Below are 21,263 nucleotides of genomic sequence, written 5' to 3'. Positions count from 1 at the left end.
TGATTTGCGACAAAGTGACCTTGACCTTTGACCTTGACCTTCAAAATTTTGTGCACTGAAAGGGACCTCTATAGGCCTCTGATATGTGAAGTTTCAAAAATTTCCAATGATAACTGTGCTCTGCAGAATTTTTTATACGTGATTACAGACAAAAAATAAATAAATAAATAAATAAACATACAAGCTGACTAACATATCTTGCAAAAACTTCGTTTTGGCAAGATAACAAACAGAAAGGGGTGAAAACAGTAACCTCCGATATTCGATGGCGGAGGTTAATAAGGTGGTTGTGAAAATTTTAAAATGATCTTTTGGATGGCTCACACAACCAAAAGGTGAAGGTTGCAAACAGCTCAGATTATCACAACCTCTTCAAATCGCCAACAACACATCCAGGGGTAGGATCACGTTTATGAATCCTATTCAAGGAACAAACATTTGTTCAAAATTAATGAAAGATGCAGGGATGCCTCACACGATGCTGCTCCGTATTATGTACGAGTAGCAGGTGTGTTACACAGGTAAACACAAAAGGTGTGTTACATTTTGCAATAATCCTGACTTGGTTTGTGTTTTACTTTGTCGGCACCGTGAGCCATCCCTACAACCCATGAAGTTTTTCCAAATCTGTTTGTAATCTTTAAAAAAAAAAGGTTATTTTTGCAAAGCTCTCATAATGGAATACAAACTAAAAAAAATACAAAATTAATACTTTAACCAAGATAAATGGAGAAAGAAAGATACATTGTACATGACACAGTTGAAGTTGATTCACATTTTAGATTCATGGATGGCGCTCACGAGACGGGTTCCAATAAACTCTTATTACCTCCAGGTGAAGGTGAAGGAGGTGATGTTTTCACCACTTTCTGTCTGTTTGTCTGTCTGTTTATTTGTGTGAAGGATGTCTCAAAAAGTTGTGTGCAGATTCGGACGAAACTTGGTGGACAGGTTGGGTGTGTGTCGAGGAAGAATTGATTCAATTTCGGTGAAGATCCGAATCCAGATCTGGATACAATAATTATTTAATTTTTAAAGCGATTCTTCCCCATTGAGAGATTGGGCCAAAAAGGATATAATAAATATAGAATGATATTTCAAAAATGAATTGGGCCTGATATGTTCTCCTGGATCAGGCATTACATGGCGGAGGTATGCGCTCTACCTACTCTACCGAGTGCCCTTCTAGTTCGGGATCTTATCGCAATACATAGTAAATGGTTTCTGACATAACATTTAATACATTTGGGATATGACAGTGACCCACTCTTGACTATAACTTGTGGACAATGATGCATGTCACAACACAGCGTTTTTGTGAAGGTTCTGCCGAGTTGATTAATTCCCAGATTGTCGTGTAACTTGTTCGTCTCGGAACGAGCTACTGGCTGCTCAATAGAAATATCACGTACAAACACGTGGAGGTACGATACCGACCGCCTGGTTACAGGTAACGGAGACTTCAAGTCATTGAAAATTGAAATACACAAATCTGGTTTACACTCATGAAGCCGATCGTTCAATCGCAGCATTCTCTAAGATGGAGTAGAAGGTAAATATTCAGATGGAGAGGAAGAATAAATAATACTAGCCGGGAGGTGACGATGGTTCGTGGACATTATTGAACAATGCCACCATCGGTACAATTGAGTTAGTGGAAGCTTTTGAGGAAGCCCTACCGTAAAAACCGATCTCTTCCATCAAAATTGACCAAAACAAATCGGATTTTTTTATATGTTGTACTTATGGACATTACGTACAGCTTCTAGGAAATCAAATTGCGAGAAAAAAATTAAAATAAATAAATAATACATAAAAAGTTCAAGTGGGCGTGGGATGCCCCTCATACAAAATACACAACTAGACCATGATATCTAGCTTGTGTCCAAGTTTCATCAAGATCGCATCAAACGTCATGGAGCTGTGCTCTGGAGAGAGTCACAGACAGACACACAGACACAACGAAAATAGTGGTCACCGCTGGCACCCGTGAACCAACAGACAGACACATAGACACACAGACACAACGAAAATAGTGGTCACCGCTGGCACCCGCGAACCAACAGACAGACACATAGACACACAGACACAACGAAAATAGTGGTCACCGCTGGCACCCGTGAACCAACAGACAGACACATAGACACACAGACACAACGAAAATAGTGGTCACCGCTGGCACCCGCGAACCAACAGACAGACACATAGACACACAGACACAACGAAAATAGTGGTCACCGCTGGCGCCTGCGAACCAATTGAGCAAGGTTCGATAAACCACAGGGATATGTTACAATCTTCTCCCTATTGCGTATGGCAGCTTGGCTGCTGGGTAGCCATTACTTTGTTGTGGCGTGACTATGCCGCTGATGCTGTGCCCCTCTACCAGTACACCGGTACTCATTTCGCCAACTTCAGAAGGATGGCAGGCTGAATCAACCTCACCTGGTGTTAATTCAGCAGCCAATGTTCAGGGCTCGAGCTCAGGCCTCGAAGATTCCAAGCCAGCCATCCTAACCACTAACCGCTCACTACGAAACCAACACTAAGCCAACTACTAACCACTAACAGGTTTATCTGTTGCAATGACACACACACACACAGGTTGTGTGTGTGATCCAAGAATTCCAGCAGTATTGACCATCTGCATCGCTGTTCATGTTGAGGGGTTTACATGACATTTTGAACAGTTGCTTCACACTGTCCAGATTTCACCTCATTCAGAATAATTAACCCACAATATCGAAATATATTTTGAGTGTCACATGTGAGGTGGGTCCTTTGAGTGCGCCTCGCAGTCGCAGGGTGTAGGGACGAGTCGTGGGGTAAGTTTCAGAACGTGTGTAGTTTGAACAAAATGGCGTCAAACGACAATGGCGGTCAGTCGCGCGCAGAATGCCTGAAATGAATACTCAGTGAAAGAGATTTCAAGTTATCAAAATTCTACGTGGTCTTAGATATTGCTACTTTAAAGTTACTTTGCTGCATTATCAAATGTATACCGAGAAGTCATGGAAATTTTGAACAAGCTTCACTTTGAGAGTTGAGATAATAGAAGGAAGAAGATGAATAACCACCCTCGGTGGCATAATGGTTCGAGCGTTCGCTCTTAGCTTGTGAGGTCGGTGGCTCAAACCCCAGCTGAGTCATACTGAACACCTTAAAAATGGTACTTGCTGCTACCTTGCTTGATGCTGAGCATTTATAAAGTGTAGAACTCGGACAAACAACCCGAACTCCGAAATAACATCACAGGCTTTGATGGGTATAATTGCCTCCTGCATCAAAGTTGCTTGTGATGGCACTTGTATTATCTAATGTGTATATATATATATATATATATATATATATATATATATATATATATATATATATATATATATATATATATATATATATATATATATACACACACACACACACTCTGTGTGTTTACTTTTCTGTCATGCAGGAAGTGACCTCACATTCACGGAAGTGACGTCACAATATCAGTGTTAGCATTATTCGCCATTTTGTTTCCACTCAGGAAAGGTGAATCATTTATGCCGTCCAAACCCTTTATGATATGCATTTGATTTTGGGGTGATTGCATGACCATTCTGATTGTTTTCACACCTATAACACCAGAGGTGAGATGTTTGTAATTTTTATTTAAATTAAAAAATACATCTATGGGTGAGTAATTTTACTCAGTCCTTTGAAATTTCGTTATCACTTTGATGATCAATATATTTCTAAAATAATCGTACTTTTATTTATGAAACAAAAGTTAATCCACAAGCTTATGGGTTAAGTTGTTTAACAACTGTCAACTGTTCTGTGATTGGGAGGGGGTATTCTTTTCCCCCTCATTTTTGATGGCCTTTACACTGATATATATATATATATATATATATATATATATATATATTTTTTTTTATATATATATATATATATATATATATATATATATATATATATATATAAGCTGATTTGTTTTTGGATGTATGTATGTATGTATGTAACATTGATGGACTACCTTTCCCCGTATTGGTTGGATACCTGGCCTGACTCCGCCCACAATTGTAACCTGAAAAAAAAAATCATACATCTGCCATTTTGTGAAGGCTTCAGTTCTCTGAAGTCAGCCCATGAGCTAGTGCAATGTTATTTATTTATTTAAATTGCTCTGTAGTGCCTCAGCCTTTGTAGCTCCATAAAAGGCAATATTAAATGATCCCTGACCCTATTACTTAGTGGGTGTGGGGAAGTATTTTAGGCCCCCACAATTTTTTTTTTTTTAATTTCTTCAAATTGCCAACAGGATTGGAACAGCACCAGGCAACGCCGGATACCCCTGCTCGTGTGCGATAAGAAGTTAATTTGTTATCTGTGCGATCACTAGAAGCTGTTAGTTTAACACGTTGCTTGTTCAATGCTTGCTGATACAACAAGTTATTAGTCATTCTGATTCTGATGTACCATACTCTGTGACAGAGCATCCTTGGCAAGGATTACATTGGGTGGTTTGCCATTGCCTTCCCATCAGTCGTGAGCCCAGGAATTTGGAATTTGGCCATGGTGCCGGCGACAGCTTGCCGACTGTTCACGAATGACTCGGTGGGTTTATTTTTTAACGTCTATCAACTAATGTTCGCAGACAGGACGCCGAAATTTAACGTCCATCCAAGGGATGACCCACGCACACGTCGGCGAAACGCCGGGATGATGGCCGGGCCGAGATTCGAACCCAGGATAGACAGACAGACAGATTCGAGGTGATTGTGTGTACCAGTGTGACCACTTCTTGGCTTTTTTCCCAAGATCTTGGCTATTCGTTGTTCACCTTGGCATCTTGGTTTTCTATAGGTTTTCTTGGCAAATAGGTTTTCTATTATCATCACTTTTCCGAAACCTTGTGAATTCTTGGCTTTTTTCATTGGCTCACCTTGGCATTTATGAAAATGAGTGGTCACACTGGTGCGTACCTCTAGGCCATCCTGCGAGTTCTATTAGTCGTTCGATTATAATCTTTATTCCCAGCAAGGCCTAAACCCCTCGAGCACTGAAAGCAGAGATGGCTGGTTCTCATATCAAACGGTAGTTATTTATGGAAAGGATTAACTCGACTGTGTCTGCAATGTGCGTGGCACGTGCAGCAAAATTAAATAAAGGCAGAACAAAGGAACGATCAAGCACCAGGGGATTTGGGGCCTGTTTGGAATCCCCGCACGAGGACTGCGATTACGAGAGTTTTCGTTCCCGAGCCTTTCATTCTTTACAAATCTGCACAGCACAAACCGAATTACATCCAAAACCGAACACCCTGTTTGGATGAGCCCAAACTTGGTGCGTTGGAAATGTTCTGCTTAATGAGATGTTCACATTGTTGAAGAACCACCAAGGTTGTTTAATTTTTCTCATGTAGAAGTATGTATGAATGTACAGTGTTTGTATTTATTTATATGTTGACCTCTGTAGGTTTTTTTGTTTTGTTCTTTTAGCCGTGTGTTGGACGACTGTAAGTAACTGGTTCGTAGAAACGTTTTTGAGCGACCCTTGTGCGTCCACATGTCAGTGCTCCAGGTGAGCCGGGGGCCATTGGGAACTACCTTGCACCCCCCCCCCCCCGCGACAATTTTTCACTGATACCACGGTGTTCATATATATCCCAAGTATCAGAAAAAAGATGTTCCCAGAAAAATAACTCATTTGCACTATGCTTTATTAAGCTGTTTCCATTTTTCATGTAATTAAGCTATCCAAACATTATTCTACATCTCTGACGACAAAGGAAATATGTTCACCTTATCCTTTGACCCTCCAAACATATGTGTAGATTCCTGATTTACAAATTTCCATGTACCAGAAGTTGAGATATTTAGGAAAATGAGAATTTCCATAATGGTGGATTCTAATTAGCATATCAATGCATTTAAAATTATTTCCACTACTTTTACTCAAACAGAAAATAGTTATGTTTCCCATAAACACCAACAGACATCATAAGTCGCAGTTATGTATTGTATCAGGCCCAGGTAATTAATTATATTGATTAATCTGATTTCGCATGATTTTCGAACGATTCATTGTGCTTTGTATTTTATGCTAATTAGCCAACTTTAAAAAATTCAAATTTTTTATATATTTTTTACCAACCTGGCTTGTATCTGGCAACACTTAAGTAATGTTGTTTTTTGACAAAAAACTGACATGTGTGGTAATTACAAGGAAAGAAAATGGAAATTCTTGCATTTTTGTGGGAATTATTGTCTTTGAGTCAAATTTAATTAATATGCAAATGAGCTAATTAGCATAAACAAAACACATTTTAATACTTCAATGTATAAGTTTTAATTTGACACCAATTTTGTGATTTTATGTTTATATTTGACGGAGATATTGACATTTTTGCCGATCTTTGTGAGATTAGTCTATTTTTGATTGGTTTGATTGGTAAAAGCAAGGCTCCAAAATCCAAAATTTGGAGCAAATCCAAAATAGACCGCGGCATCCCAGGGCTGTTAATAAGTTAGGTGCCTGCTGTATTTCTCATTCAGATGTTAATCCGGCAGACAAGTATCGGTACGTAAAACACTTTAGGCGCGCAACGTCACACTCGGTCAAAATGTGCACGTGCCTCGGCACGCTCAATTGCGCCATCAATAAAAGTCACTTTTAACGATTTTCTTCAAAGTTTTAATTGTCTTGTAACAAACAACAGAACTTGCCACCATCGTCTCCACTGCACTCCTGAACTCGGACCTGGGACAAAAAGTGGACGGTCATACACTTTCACGGAAGGAAATCCAAATTCTACAAAGTGCATGCGTCACAAAACACAAGAAGTTAACGTTTGCATTTTTGACATCGACGGTGGGTTATTGCAAACAAAATGCAAACGGTTGTACGACGGCAAGGTGCGTTTTTTTGCGTAAATGATTCGTTGCAACAGACCGAGGATGCACCGTCTATGGTTGAAGTGCGTCGTAGTCTTTGAGCGTAAGTTTCGCCCTGAAAATGCGTAAACAGCAGACAACACACAATTCCACATAAATATTGAAAACACAAGAAATATATAACAATAAAATACGTTGTGTGACATCAAGTTCATTAAGATGAATTCCACGAATGTCCTTGTTGATGGAACCGGTGTACTTAAAAGGTCCATTCAAAATTGCCTTTCCTTGAATAAAAGCTTGTAAAATACAAGGACCCTTCAAACCGCCTCCGATATTCCATCGCATGATGGAACGGTTGGAAAAGTTATTGTTTAGTGCATGCTTGTGAAAGGTCAAAAACATTCGACATCTTGGACCCCCCTCTCTCTCTCTCTCTCCCCCTCATATCCTGCTCCACATCACTTTTAAAAGTTGAAAAAGCTGAAAGGTTGCCTTGATATGTACACATGCAAGTCTTTCATCCGGTCTAGTCGAGCACATTCAGGGATGGAATCTTCAATCGGCATTGTCCACGCGTGGTAAGGTTGCAACGGCTATGGACTCGGTGTATGGCTGACTGAACGAAGACACAGAGCGCTGTGACATGTTCCTCAGACGACTCATGCGATGTCTGACTGAGCCATTCCTTCCGCTCATCAGACCGGCCAATCGCTGCCGATTTTTCAAATATTCCTGGTAGTTCTTGCTGAGCAGCGTGTAGAGGAAAGGATTGATGCAACTGTTGCTGTAGCTGAGCAGGGTGACCACAAAGTTGATGTACGTGTGCTTTGAATCGCTAAGTTGCGATGCACAATTGCAGTAGTGCCTTACAAGTTGCCACACCCAAAAAGGAAGAAAACAAGCCCAGTAGGTTAAGACTATAGAGAAGATCATGTACAGTACCTTCTGATTGGGCGTACGCCTCACGTCCTTGGAGACCACTGTGGATGTTTGGGAAACCCAGTAAGTCCTGGCCAGGCGGATGTACAGGTATCCAATTATGATCCCCGGAGCAACAATGCTTGTAGCGAAAAGTACAGTGATGTAGATGCGATACGTCTCTCCACTCCATGTCCATTTGCATATCCACTTGTCCTGATGATCATCCTTTTGGAATTCCATTGCAAACATCAGCGGCAGTGTCAAAAACACGGAGAGGATCCAAACTGCCCCAGTGAGTGCTTTGTGGTAGCTCCTCGAGCGTTTCACCGTGTCAAAGGGCTTGACCACAGCCAGGTAGCGCTCGGTACTCATGACTGTCAAAGTGAAGATGGACGCGTGCATGGTTAAGAGATCAAGGCTCAAGATGAGCCTGCACCCAACATCTCCAAAATACCACTCCTTGGCGAAGTAGGTGCACACGATAGAAGGGATGGTGGATAGATACACAAGGTCTGCCAGTGCGAGATTGACGATGTACACGTACATTGAACCAGCCGTGCGCATCCACTGGCACATGACAACCAGCGTGTACACATTTCCCGTGACTCCCACGATGCACATGATCGAGAGCAGTACACCCAGCACGGACGTAATGGCCAGATGGTCCAAATCGGTGACTTCGGCTGGTGCACCGCCCGTCGTCTCATTGTACTGTGATGCATTGCCCATGTCCACCAAAGCTGCCACACCAGCTCCATCCATGACTGAGGTCAGGCAAGATTGATTGCAGAATCGGTGGTGGATTAATTTTGGTTTGTGTTGGAATAAATACACCTGGGATGTTTACACACCCTATGTGCAAGTAGATGTGAGCGTCAGCATGCAGGTCCAGCAGCGTCAAACCAGAAAATTGATGATGGTGTGTACACAGTGGAGTGGACAGCACAATTCAAATCGCAGTGCGCAATGCATATAAGGATGCCAGCGATGGACTGACTCGACTCACCAATACTTCTCAGAGGTGCGCGCAATTTCGGAGGTCAGCCTGAAGATTGAAGTTACAATTACCGAGACCACCACATGCTCAAAAACTGCGCGAATCCACTTCGACCTTCAGAAAGTTTTGCGAAGGATTGGTATCACTAACTGATTTTGCTTCAGTTGCATGTTCCAATGAATGCCATCAGAGATGCAGGCAGAGAACGGAGCGCGAAAGAAAACAGCAGCCCGAGCATGTAACGGGTGGTCCCACAGCGCCTGTCGTGGCCTGAGGACGTATCGCCTTTATAGAGGGCGGGTGCAGACAGAAACTGAACCTGTGTCCCGCCTGTACAAAATTGGTATGCCTGCAGTCATACCAATTTCAGATTCCAGGGGCTTATGGACACTGTGTGTACATGATATCACAGCGTGGCTCTTCTGCACGCAGAGCCACGAAGCGGAGCCAGAGCTCTAAGCAAAAACACATCTAGACAAAAAAAAGAAAGGAAAAAAAAATCAAAACAAATACAGTGATGAAAAAGCAGACAGGTTCCAAGATTCCAGGAATGTGGCTTGGAGTGAAACCTCTACTTTGTGCGTGTTTATATGCCCAGCTGTCTTTCTCACGGGTTCAGCAGATGGTGCTAAGCGAAGCGCTACATCGGTTGCACGTTCTGTGCAGGTATACGAAACCCACGACCAGCGCAGAGATTTACCGCAACCCTCGCTCTTGGAAAACGATTTACCTCCGTTGTTTTTGTTCGGGGTAAGGATCAAATCCTGGCTTATGCCGACCTGTTTGCTCGTGATTCTCGAAGCCTCAGGATCTTTTTTTTTTGTGTGTGTGTGTGAGGGCTTTGCCAAAGCCTCTCTTCTTTCTCTGCTTGCGCACTCTGAGTGCATTCTTTTGTGCAGAAGGCTAGACTCGGGAAGGAATCCGGATGGGCGCGTCCCGCTGAGAGTAGTCGAGGAAAGGAGATGCAGCAAGCCGGGGCGGGATACTTTGTCCTATTCAGAGATTTGGCTTCTCGTTGACTTAAATTGCCATGAGATTAGGTGCAACAAGGTGGCCCACAAAATTACGCTCGTTTTATATCAATGGCAAGTCTAAATTCAGGAGAAACGTAATTGCGACACTCCTTGGCTGTTCCTTTAAAACAGTAGTTGATGAATATACCTGAAAACCATCAGGACGTGAATCTGCTGTGGATTCCACTTCCAATGGGTGGTTTCATCAAATGGTACTTTTGGGTACAGCCATGAGGTTAGAGTATCGCTGGAAAGTCTTGGTCCTCTTGGGTTGCAAATAGATCATTCAAAGTCCTCAAGTTTATACAATCCAATTGAAATTGAACATTGAAGAACCAATTATTTATGTTGTTGTGCGTTCACCATTTTTAGATCCTCATTTGACAATGCCAGTGAATTGTTTATCGGAAGGATCCCAATGAAGCAAGGCAGCTATCGTATGCTTGATCTACAGGAGTAACTTGGAATTTTACCAGTCATTGCCGAAACGTTTTGCCCCTTGAGAAGTATGGAAATAACAGAGATCTTTGTGCTCCTCATAGGAAACAGGGAAAGTGCACTCAATCTCTCCAAAGGGTGGCATTCTCCGCAATGGGTGGCATGGTCGAGCACCTTGATGATGATTCATCCACTTCTGACAGCTCACCAGAAAGCAGTTTGAGTTGCATTCAATTCCGTGAGGAATTGAGCACAAAAGCCGACAGCCTGTTGCAGATGCTGAACAGCTGTAAAAGTGACTTTTATTCCATATCGCAAGGTTCCTGTGGTGGACACTTACTTTTAGGACATAGTGTACATTTAGGTAGCCAAATGGATGGTTGTTAAAGATCTTGCAGGTTCTTACGTAAACAGTAGGCCATTGTGGACCAGCATCGTGGTCAAGTCCCGTGCAGATTCCTTCCCCCAACGTTCACAAGCGCTATACTGCATCATCGACACAGCCTCGTCTTGGCAACGATGAAACGCGAAGCACGATTTTCCAGTTCCAATGTCCATTTGCTGAGGAGCAAGTTCAAATAAAGATTATGCAATTCCCCTTTTGGCTCATCTGAAAGAGGGGACGTTGATGATGTGTCAGATGGAAATGCTCTATCAATGGTGCCGAATCTTTTCTGCAGCAATGAGAAAAAAAGAAGCGGATTGAGCTTGGGAAATGTGCAATTATAGGCCAACGATGATGATCAATCAACATTGAAACAAGCCCTTCTTTTTTTTTCCAACCTATTTCGGTCCAGTGCACGAAGAAGGCCTCCCGGTCTACTCCGATGGGGGGAGGGGGGGGTGTTTGTTAAACTCGTCACATTTGACAAGCGCGTGTTGGCGAGAAAGTCAGGGCAGGAATTTGTAATTTGGCCAGGGGTGCCGGCGATAGCTCGCCTACTCTCCATCCAAAGACATCGTAGATCTTTAACATCCTCCAAATAATGCGAGCAGACGGGATGCCCGGCTTAACTTCCCTTCGAGGGAAATGTAACATGGCAATGGTGATGTTTTTCTGCACCGATTCTCAGCTGGTTGCACTTTCTGTTGGAGCAGATTCTTTTTTGCTGGAACTGCTGTCGCAGCTGCCACTTGTCAATCATCCGTTTGCAACAATGGCAACACAACGAGCAATGGCCTCTGAATTTATGTCCAAAAATCTAAATAAAGAAAGAAAGAAGAGTATATTCTGCAGAACGTAAATCGAAGATGATTTATATCTTCCTGCCGAAAGTTGCCCGTGATGGTCTTAACTTTAAAAGCTTCACATTTGGCTTTTTCAATCCATTTACGAATTGGCACGAAGGTGGATATTAGTTTTCACTGCTGGAGACAGCACAGAAAAGAGGCATTTCATTGAAGAAGCTGAGTGTAGCTTATCTGGATAAGTTGCTTCGAGACTGTACCTTTCTGAGCACCATGTCTGAGCTATCCACACTTTTTGATTCCTATTCTTAGAGAGCCTCGAGCGTTCAATGGAAAAGCTTTCACAAACTGTGTGCTTTAATAATGTGTCATGATGGTTTTTGTGTAAAGCTGCTTTGAATTAATGAGCATCTTGCCAGTGAGTAGCTCTTTCATCCACAACCTCATTGATATGGGCGAGCACATTACCTGTAGGGTGATTGCATCATCCCATTAAAGTGACACACACATATGCACACGTGACCAATTACATTTTTACTGTGAGTAAACTTACACATGCAATTCTGATCATTCCTCAACAAAAAAAGCCTTCTCCCTCCCCCCCCCTTCCCAACACTGTCCCATCTTTTTTGCCCCCCCCCCCAACACACACACCACCAAAGCCTCAACCTCCCCCTTCCAAAGCTGTCCCATCTTTACTCTCACCCTCCTTCCACTCATAAAGCAAACGAGCATCCCCGCGTTGAATCAATGGAATATTTAATGCTTTCTGCGTTCTAAAGGGTTCTAATTGGAAGGGTACGTTCTAAAGGGTTCCAAAATTGTGGCCAAAGTATATAGATTGGTGGTGGAGTCAGGCGAACTGTCCTGCCAGTGGGTGGAACTCGCACGCACGCTTGCCCAGCTCCTTTTGTAGTGTAGAGTAAATTGCTCAACACAAGACGAAGAAGTTTTATTTTGTAAAAATCATGAGGTCTTGAATATGAGTGTGGGAGTATGGATTAGCTGATTAGCTTGAAAAACAAAATTCCTCAACAACTACCTCGCAAAAAGTAAGAATCTGTACAATTATGATTAAGGGACCGAAAATAATTTGTTTGGAGCACTTTATTCAGGGTGTTCCAAAAAGACCCGGACAACTTTGGTTGTTAATATATTTATAACCACAAATGATACAACGATACTCTTTAGTTTTGCTAACACCATCAATACACTTCAATGTGAGCTCCATTTGTCTTTGTGATTTTTCTGGAACTTTGTTGAAATGATTAGCACACTAATTCAACGTCTGCTGCACTTGTGCTTGGTCCACCGGTACTTTTCTGTTTCTGACAACTTCCGGTCTCCGTAAACATCTTGTACCACTCTCTGATACTAGTCCGTGATGGCAGATTCCTTCCATACCTTGTACGGAAATTACGCTGAACTTGCGTGGCGGATCTCGTCTCGATGAACCATTCTACGCACTGAGTTTTCTCCTGTGGAGTTGCCATTTTCTTTTACATTAAGCCACCAGATCTGAAAACAAAGAAAACCTATAGGTCTCTGCATCATACAAAAAAAAGGATATCATTGTATCATTCATGGTACTATGTATATATATATATATATATATATATATATATATATATATATATATATATATATATATATATATATATATATATATATATATACATACATATTGCAGGGCAGTATGCAGGAGTGTGAGGAACCCAAGCACAAAATTTATCCAAAAGTACCAGTACACAATAGCCTACTCTCTTCTAAAGATGGCATGAAAGCGACTTTCAGAACCAAATGCATACGTGACAGCAAACATGACATCCCCATCGGTGAGATACCTTGCGTCGGGATGCATCGTCCCCTGCTGGCAGTGCAAGAGAACCGCGGTTTTGTTTGAATGAAATCGTTGGGATCGACCACAAACTAGATGGCTCAAAGATGGGCGAAGCGGGCTACCAAGTGAGCTATCCGACCTACTACCACCAAATAGTTACCTTCACTGAAAATGTACATTGGCAGAAAATAATTTACTGAATATTTCAAAAGTCTGGAACCATAGGAAAGGTATTTTCCTTTATGTTATTTCTTTTGAGCCGATACCCTTGAGGTGGATAGGATATTGTGGACCGATAGAATAGTCCTCACGTAGTCCAGATTTAACACCACTTGACTTTTTTCTTTGGGGGACACGTGAAATTAGTGGTTTATATCACAGGACCACGCACTATTGAAGATCTAAACAATGACATCAAAAAACAAATGTGATAAAATCAGTGTCAATGTTAAGAAATGTTCAAAGAAACCTACATATAATAATCGATATGGGTTTGCATGTGAATGGCTCGCAGTTTTAGCAATTGTAATAAAATTGCAAAATAAATATCCCAGTGATTCTGGATTTTTGAAACGCCCTGTAAATTACCAGATATTACCAGTTGCAGAACTCATTGAGTAGACTGCATGCAACACATGCAAGACAAGGACATGAGCGACATGAAATCCAAGTAGACATTGGGAGAAGTCCACAAAATATATATATATATATATATATATATATATATATATATATATATATATATATATATATATATATATATATGGTGTAGGGCAGCCCGGAATCATGGCGAAACCCAATCCTTATCCCTGTGTCGTAAGAGGCGACCAGGGTTGCGTCAGGAAGGGGCATCCGGCGTAAAACCTGTGCCAAATCAGTATGCGGATCATAACGGGTGATCCGCTGTGGCGACCCCTAACGGGAGCAGCCGATAGACGAACAACCACATATATATATATATATATATATATATATATATATATATATATATATATATATATATACATATATATATATATATATATATATATATATATATATATATATATATATATAATCTTGGTATTTATTTATATGGTATCTAATCTTGGGATCCCAGAATCTTGATTGGGGTGATGAATATTGAAATGAAAACACAAAATGGGCCAACCCGTAGTGATTTGTTATGGACATTTAGCTTGTATCCTGAAATATTGGGGGATTAGAACCTTCAGAATATTGTAGAAATCACAGTTGGGTTTCACTTTTGGAATACAACATCAGAATATAACACATGAAAAGTTAGTTTCAATTTGGTGACTGTTATAATGAAGAAAAACCTTTGTTGTTAAACTTCCTTCACTTCTTAAGATAATCCTGTTCTTCATCTGCCTCCGCAGTTCTTCCGACCAGAATCCTGCTTTAAAATGTCTGTCTTTCAAGCTCTATCTATCGAGGTGGTGTCACGTCTGGCAGTTCAGCCCGGCGGACCAAATGAGCCTTCAGGCTGTCGTTTCTCACAAATATTGGTCAAACGATTCTTCAGTTGCCAACATCAATAGTGCCTGGGATTTCTGACTCAAATATTTTTTCTCATTCCTCTCCATCGGTTGATCATTTCATGCATCCATCTCTCTTGCCTTATGCCAAGACCCATGGTATGTGGTGAGGCAATTGTAAACAAACTTCTTGCATTTTCCACCTGGAAAACTAATCCCCCATACGGATTTAGTATCTCTTCTCAACGGTCGTAGCCAGTGTGCGCCCATCCTCAGGTGGCCGCAAAGCAGGCCAACCTCAGATCCAAACTCCCTTCTGTTCAAAGACTTGGTATAAACCAGTGAAATCTCATTTGTGATATCACTCATAATAATGGAATTTGGATTGACATCATTTGACAAGGCAGAGTGTTTAATATCTGTTCATGCTGAAAATGTCTGCCCCCAACCTATGTCCCCCCCTGTGTCCCCACTTACAGGCTATTGTATGGAATTTCTTTTAGATTTATTATGCTTGAAGGTGGAAAATGTTCTGGGCCAGCCTTGGCACCTCTTCAGCTATTGGTGCAAATTGCATCTGTTCTGAAATCCTCTGCAGTTGCTTTGTACTCTATTCTCACTAAGGTCCTGTTAAAGTCCCTCACAGAAAGCTACCTCATCTCACACTACAAAATCACAAACATCACTCTTATTCACAAGAAGGATGCCAAAACATATCCCTTCCATGACAGGCCTATCAGCCTTCTTCCGCCCGCAAACAAAAACATCACCACCTGGATCACCCTATCACCTCGTCTCACTTCATCACACACACACACACACACACACACACACACACACACACACACACACACACACACACACACACACACACACACACACACACACACACAAACAAACATTCCCATCTGAACTTCTTCGTTTGTATGCAGCACAAGGCTGCGGGGTAGCACCATTGGCTGAGGGCGTGGCAGTGCCGCTGATTCATTGCCCTCTGCTTGTTTGCGCAGGAACTTGAATTTGTAGCTCGCCTATTCTTCGTGAAGGACATCATGGGATTTTTAACATCCACCAACTAATGTTGGTAGACGAGGCACCTGTATAACGTCCATCAAAAGGGCAGCACACACATTGATGAATCACCCTGTGAAATACCAGGATGACGGTTTATCGCTGGGGTGAGATTCTAACCCAGGTAAGACAGCTTTGAGATGAGTGTTTGCTTACATCTCGGTCATTCTGTCAGCCCCCATCTGACCTGATGGCTCATGATGCTCAGATACCCATTCAAATCCCATATGTATTTGTCAGCTGTCTACAATCTCCTTGTAGTTTGTGTTCATAGTACACCGGTATCTCATAATGGTCTTTTTTTCCTGTGTGATACCTACTTTCATGTGCAAGCTTCTCCGTGCACCGTGTAGAGTAAATTGCTCAACACAAGACGAAGAAGTTTTATTTTGTAAAAATCATGCAAAATGTAAAAATCATGCAAAATGTAAAAATCATGTAAAATGTAAAAATCACGCAAAATGTAAAAATCATGTAAAATGTAAAAATCATGCAAAATGTAAAAATCATGCAAAATGTAAAAATCATGCAAAATGTAAAAATCATGCAAAATGTAAAAATCATGCAAAATGTAAAAATCATGCAAAATGTAAAAATCACGCAAAATGTAAAAATCATGCAAAATGTAAAAATCATGCAAAATGTAAAAATCACGCAAAATGTAAAAATCATGCAAAATGTAAAAATCATGCAAAATGTAAAAATCATGCAAAATGTAAAAATCATGTAAAATAAAACGTGCATCAGTGTAAAATGTTTTTTTTTCTCATCTCTCCTCAAACTCTTTTATCTCAGAACACCATTTTTGGTTTTGCCCTGGCCAATACGTCCTGCACATGCTTCTTATGCTATCCCAGTAAAGGACGGATGCCCCATAACTCAAGACATCAGTATTAATCTCAATTAATATTTCCCAACCCTTTGAAACTACATTACGCCTATTCTTGATCACTAAGATACTTGCACTTGGCAATGATGTGAAAGGCCCTAACCTGAACCGGTTGGCCACATTCTTTCCCACATGCAAGCTTTCCCATATGCTCCGGTTGGCATCATCTCCTTTCCTCTTCCAATGAAGAATGGTATTCCATCAGGGAATGTTGTGAATATCATCTGCTCTCGTTATACACCACCAACCTCTCTGCTTCATTAAAAAAGAATCCTCTTTACCACATTGCAGATGATTCCATCTTATGATGGATAATATCTCATCCACGTAACAGTCAAGCTTGGTTTTGGCTTAATGGTTAAGGTGGCTGCCTTAAAATCTTAGGGTCTTGAGTTTGAGCCCCTTTTGTGCAGATAAACAACACCAGGTGGGTTTACTTGGCCTGTTATCCTTCCAAGGTCACCAAAATGAGTTCCAGCTTACTGGGAACAGGGGCATTGAATCATTGGCAGAGTAATGCTGCAGTAATTGATGCAGTAAATGATGCAGATGCAGTAATTACTCCCAGTAATGATGCAGCCAGCAGCCACAGGCTGCATACAAATTTAGTTGCAGCTGCATCTATATTCACTGATGGAGAGAGAGAGAGAGAGAGAGAGAGAGAGAGAGAGAGAGAGAGAGAGAGAGAGAGAGAGAGAGAGAGAGAGAGAGAGAGAGAGAGAGAGAGAGAGAGATAAAGATAAAGATAAAGATAAAGATAAAGATAAAGATAAAGATAAAGATAAAGATAAAGATAAAGATAAAGATAGAGATAGAGATAGAGATTTGTCAGCTACCTGCATGCGTTCCTCCATTAAGTCCATGCAGTATCCCACAGATTGATTTCTGCGATCAACCTCAAACTATAATGCAGTTTATGGAGCTCCTCCACATTTCCATCACCCACAACATGTTCCTGGCTGACCATATCCTCCAAGGCTGGCTTCTACCTTTGAAAACTCTGCAGAGCCAAGCCATATCTGGGCTACCATGAAGTCTAATTATGTACAGCACCTTCATCCAGAGCACTGGAGAATATTTCCCCTGACAATGGAATGGTGCTGCCATATCCTACCTGGTCTTAGGTTGAAACAAAAGTTCATATGATTTATTACCCCACGTACGAAACGAAAAGCAGGGTTAAGCAGTTGGTTTACTTAGTCTGCTTGTCTGTCTACAGAGTACAGACGTCAGCTTGTGTTCGAGGAACAAGTTGATTGAAATTGAGTTTTATATTTTAAATCCTACAGAACATGAATCGGAACACAAACCTGCAATTTAGCAGTACTTAGACAACATATTACGGCATTTTACGTCATATCGACCAATTCTTGTTGTTCTTGCGTATGGCAGCTTGGCTGCCGAGGAGCTATCATTTTGTTGGGGTGTGACTATACCACTGATGCTGTGCCTCTATACCAGTACACTGGTACTCATTTCACCGACCTCGGAAGGATGACGGGCTGAGTCAACCCCGCCTGGTGGTAATTCAACGCGAGACGCGCTCAAACTCAGGACCCTAAGATCCCAAAGCCAGCCACCTTAACCGCTAAGCCAACACCAGGCTTACACTCGACCAATTATCAAGAAAATGGTGACTCGTCGGAAATACAGATTGTCCTCGGAAACGCAATGAGCAGGAGTTTAAAAGACCCTTCCCATGTCTTTTTTTTTCTCAAGACTGCACGGGGTAAGGTGTTCTATGAACTCTCTCGAGTATTGTTTATGTCTTTGCGTGTTTGTTGCATTGATTTCATTGAATTTTTGTTGTTTGGTTGCCGTAGTGCTTGTCTATACACAACCACAAACGCGTACTCTCATCAGATGGAGAATAGTGACAGGCTATGAAAATTCTCAACGGAGGAGTCCCAAGTTCTAATTGGAACCGTATTTGTTTTGAATAAATATCAAAATCCTCCCATAATTTATGATACCTTTCCGACGAGCGAAGTGAAATCATGCTAACAACTATAATTCAAAATCATTCAACGTAATCTTGATTCACCGGTGTGAGTTGTACCATCCAAAGCACTTTTAAACAATATAATATTTCAATCAACACACATGAGCAAAGGTTGAATAAGAAAATGTAATTGTATTTGTTGGAAAAGATTATTAAACCTTCAAAAGGGAAGCTTGAAAGAACAATGTCGAATGTGTTCCAGTGGCTCCAATTTCAGAATTCTTTGATCTCGAGCAACATGCTCTCTCTCTCTCTCTCTATTATTGTAATTTCAAGCAGCAGTGAATTGGTCAAATTTTCAACACGAGCAACATAATTGGACAATTTCAAACCTTCAATAAAGGGCAAATTACTTCCGACACGACAAACAACTATTAATGTGGACAACAACTTATATTCATGATGCGTCTTTTGAAAAACGTCAGCATTCTTAATTACACTTCTACCCCCTTTGCAGACCAATTCCTCAGCCACCGTGAGCAAGAAAGTAAACCTGGGTGTTAAACAGGATTGACATCTCGAGAGATGTCCCTGATTTGTCCGTTGGATTCCATACGTCGATGTATTGTTGGGTTTAAATAAATAGCATGTCCGTGGTGGAATATCTGGCATGGAGGCTCAAAGGACGATCAGCGATTAAAGCAGCCAGCGATGGGTAAATGCCTGAGGTTTGCAACAATTACAGATTCCATCAATTCGTTTGTTATATGGGGAGAAAATATGTAGATGATTCTATCGCACTGACCAGCTTGTAGTTGAGAGTTTAATTGAGAGGATACAGTTATAATAGTCTAGGTATCTCTTCTGCGTAAGTCACAGATTGTGGCTGAATCCTTGACTTAAGTCTGCCTATTTTTTGTGCGTGAGTAAAGTCACTATAGCAGAATTTGTGCCATTGAATCTTTTCGACGTGCTCCGGTACAGAATATTTTCTGATTCTTGAGAATGAGTCAACATATTTAGCGTCATTATATTTCTCTCTTTCTTTGCAACATTCAGCTACAGTTTTCACACCAACGATTGTAGTCTTTCGAAGTGGCGTTGACTTGATAGTTTTTGAACTGTCCTGGCAAATAAAGCATTTATTCCAGTCTACATGCTCTTCTTCTTCTCGATCCCTTGAACCCCCTGTGAGAAATCTTGCGGCTTTCATTTTTCAGTTAGTCCTGGGTAACAGAAAAACACACAGTTATGTAGTTTAGGTTCATTTTATAGCAAAGTTGTAAAATTCATTGATTGTGGTTTGTATAATCAGACATTCTAATTCGAGCCTGAACATTTCTTTAAAAATAATATAGTGAAAAACAAGTCATATTATTTTAAGAAAATGGATGGAGCAATGTTTTTTTCTATACTCCCATTAGCTCAGGCATGCTCAAAAACATGGAAATCGACCCTAATTTTGTAATTTCATGTCAATTTGCGGCTGAAATATGACGAAAAGTGTATTTAATGGCGACCATTTTGTAAACTGTCATGGCGGCCATACTATCCATATCCAGAGTTGACAACAAGTTGATTCACGTTTCTGTGTGTCTGGACAGTCAATTTACACCTGTTGCACTATTCTAACACGGAATCAGCAGGGTCGTACACTATTCTGCATTGGGCCTCCTGACTATAAGTTGGGAGGTTAAAGCTTGGAAACCTTTGTTAATATCGACAAAGTTCTTGTAAACTGAGAGACAATCAGTTTTCTTGCTCATCTCAAGGATGCTGACAGGATGGCTCAGATGCAGCCCCCACTCTCCTTTAAGATGTTTTGTTCAATTACTTGCCTGACCATAACCTGTAATCCTGGTGTTTCGATCTCAGGTCGGGTATTGTATCAATGACCATAACCATACTTCGGAGGGACATGAAGGTGGATTTCCTGTCTGCTAGAATTCGCTGCCATCTTCTCCTTCATAGATCTCATGCCATCTTTTGCAAGAGTCTGCCGCGATATGGCTAACAGTCGGCCATACTATGGCCAAATGATTGAGGTCACCGTGTCCTTCGAAAAGAAAAATGGACCCACCAAGCGATCATGGAGAAGGCCATACCACATGTTGTATATAAATATATATGATGTTTTAAGATCCCATCTTGTTGCACAGAGTTACAAGAGAATCCTTTTTGGGGTTCAAAAAGACCCCAGTTGTTGTCGCTTAATTTTTTTTGCATATATGATTACTTGACGTCATAGTTGTATCGAGCGAGTTCTCCAATTTAAAAAAAAAAAAATTTCATGCATAAGTTTGTTTACTTTATCACGAAAACGTCATCCGTTTCAAATAATTGTGTTTCTTCATTCATGTAAAACTTCAGCAGTTTGAATGAAATTTGGTGCTTGTGAATTGGGAGTCATAAAAGTCCCCAGTTGGTGGGTGAATTTTAGATTTTATATTTATTTTAATTTTTCCTTTGTTTGTTGAGTTTATCAGTAAAATACCATGTTTTTATCATTGATGGAATTCGGCAGATTTAGTGAAATTGAGTGGTTTTTGAGTTGGGGTCCAAAAAGACCCCAGCTGGTAAGATTAGGCAGTAAAAATATGTTGGT

At 41.0% G+C, this 21,263-nt stretch overlaps 1 protein-coding gene and 1 long non-coding RNA gene across 2 annotated transcripts; one reads left to right on the top strand and one right to left on the bottom strand.

Annotated features, from left to right (window-relative positions):
- Positions 1-5,700: 5,700 nt before the first annotated feature.
- On the bottom strand, positions 5,701-9,080 carry UTS2R (urotensin 2 receptor). The gene has a single exon (XM_085892590.1). It carries the CDS (start codon positions 8,562-8,564, stop codon positions 7,437-7,439), a length of 1,128 nt encoding a protein of 375 aa, XP_085748716.1. The 5' UTR covers positions 8,565-9,080; the 3' UTR covers positions 5,701-7,436.
- Positions 9,081-9,327: 247 nt separating this feature from the next.
- Positions 9,328-21,060, top strand: LOC147022033 (uncharacterized). Its single transcript, XR_015061048.1, has 3 exons — positions 9,328-9,549; positions 15,767-15,951; positions 20,534-21,060. It is a non-coding gene; the product is annotated as an uncharacterized LOC147022033 (long non-coding RNA).
- Positions 21,061-21,263: the final 203 nt, after the last annotated feature.

This window comes from Eptatretus burgeri, chromosome 8, assembly GCF_056783735.1.
Source record: "Eptatretus burgeri isolate ZD-2024b chromosome 8, Ebu_testis_v1, whole genome shotgun sequence".
Taxonomy (NCBI): domain Eukaryota; kingdom Metazoa; phylum Chordata; class Myxini; order Myxiniformes; family Myxinidae; genus Eptatretus; species Eptatretus burgeri.
Note: the sequence above shows the minus strand (reverse complement) of the source record. Positions and strands in the feature narration are given on the sequence as shown.

Bases quoted from the DNA above. Each gene is read 5' to 3' on its own strand.
- UTS2R (XM_085892590.1), bottom strand. From the start codon at position 8,564: ATGGATGGAGCTGGTGTGGCAGCTTTGGTGGACATGGGCAATGCATCA.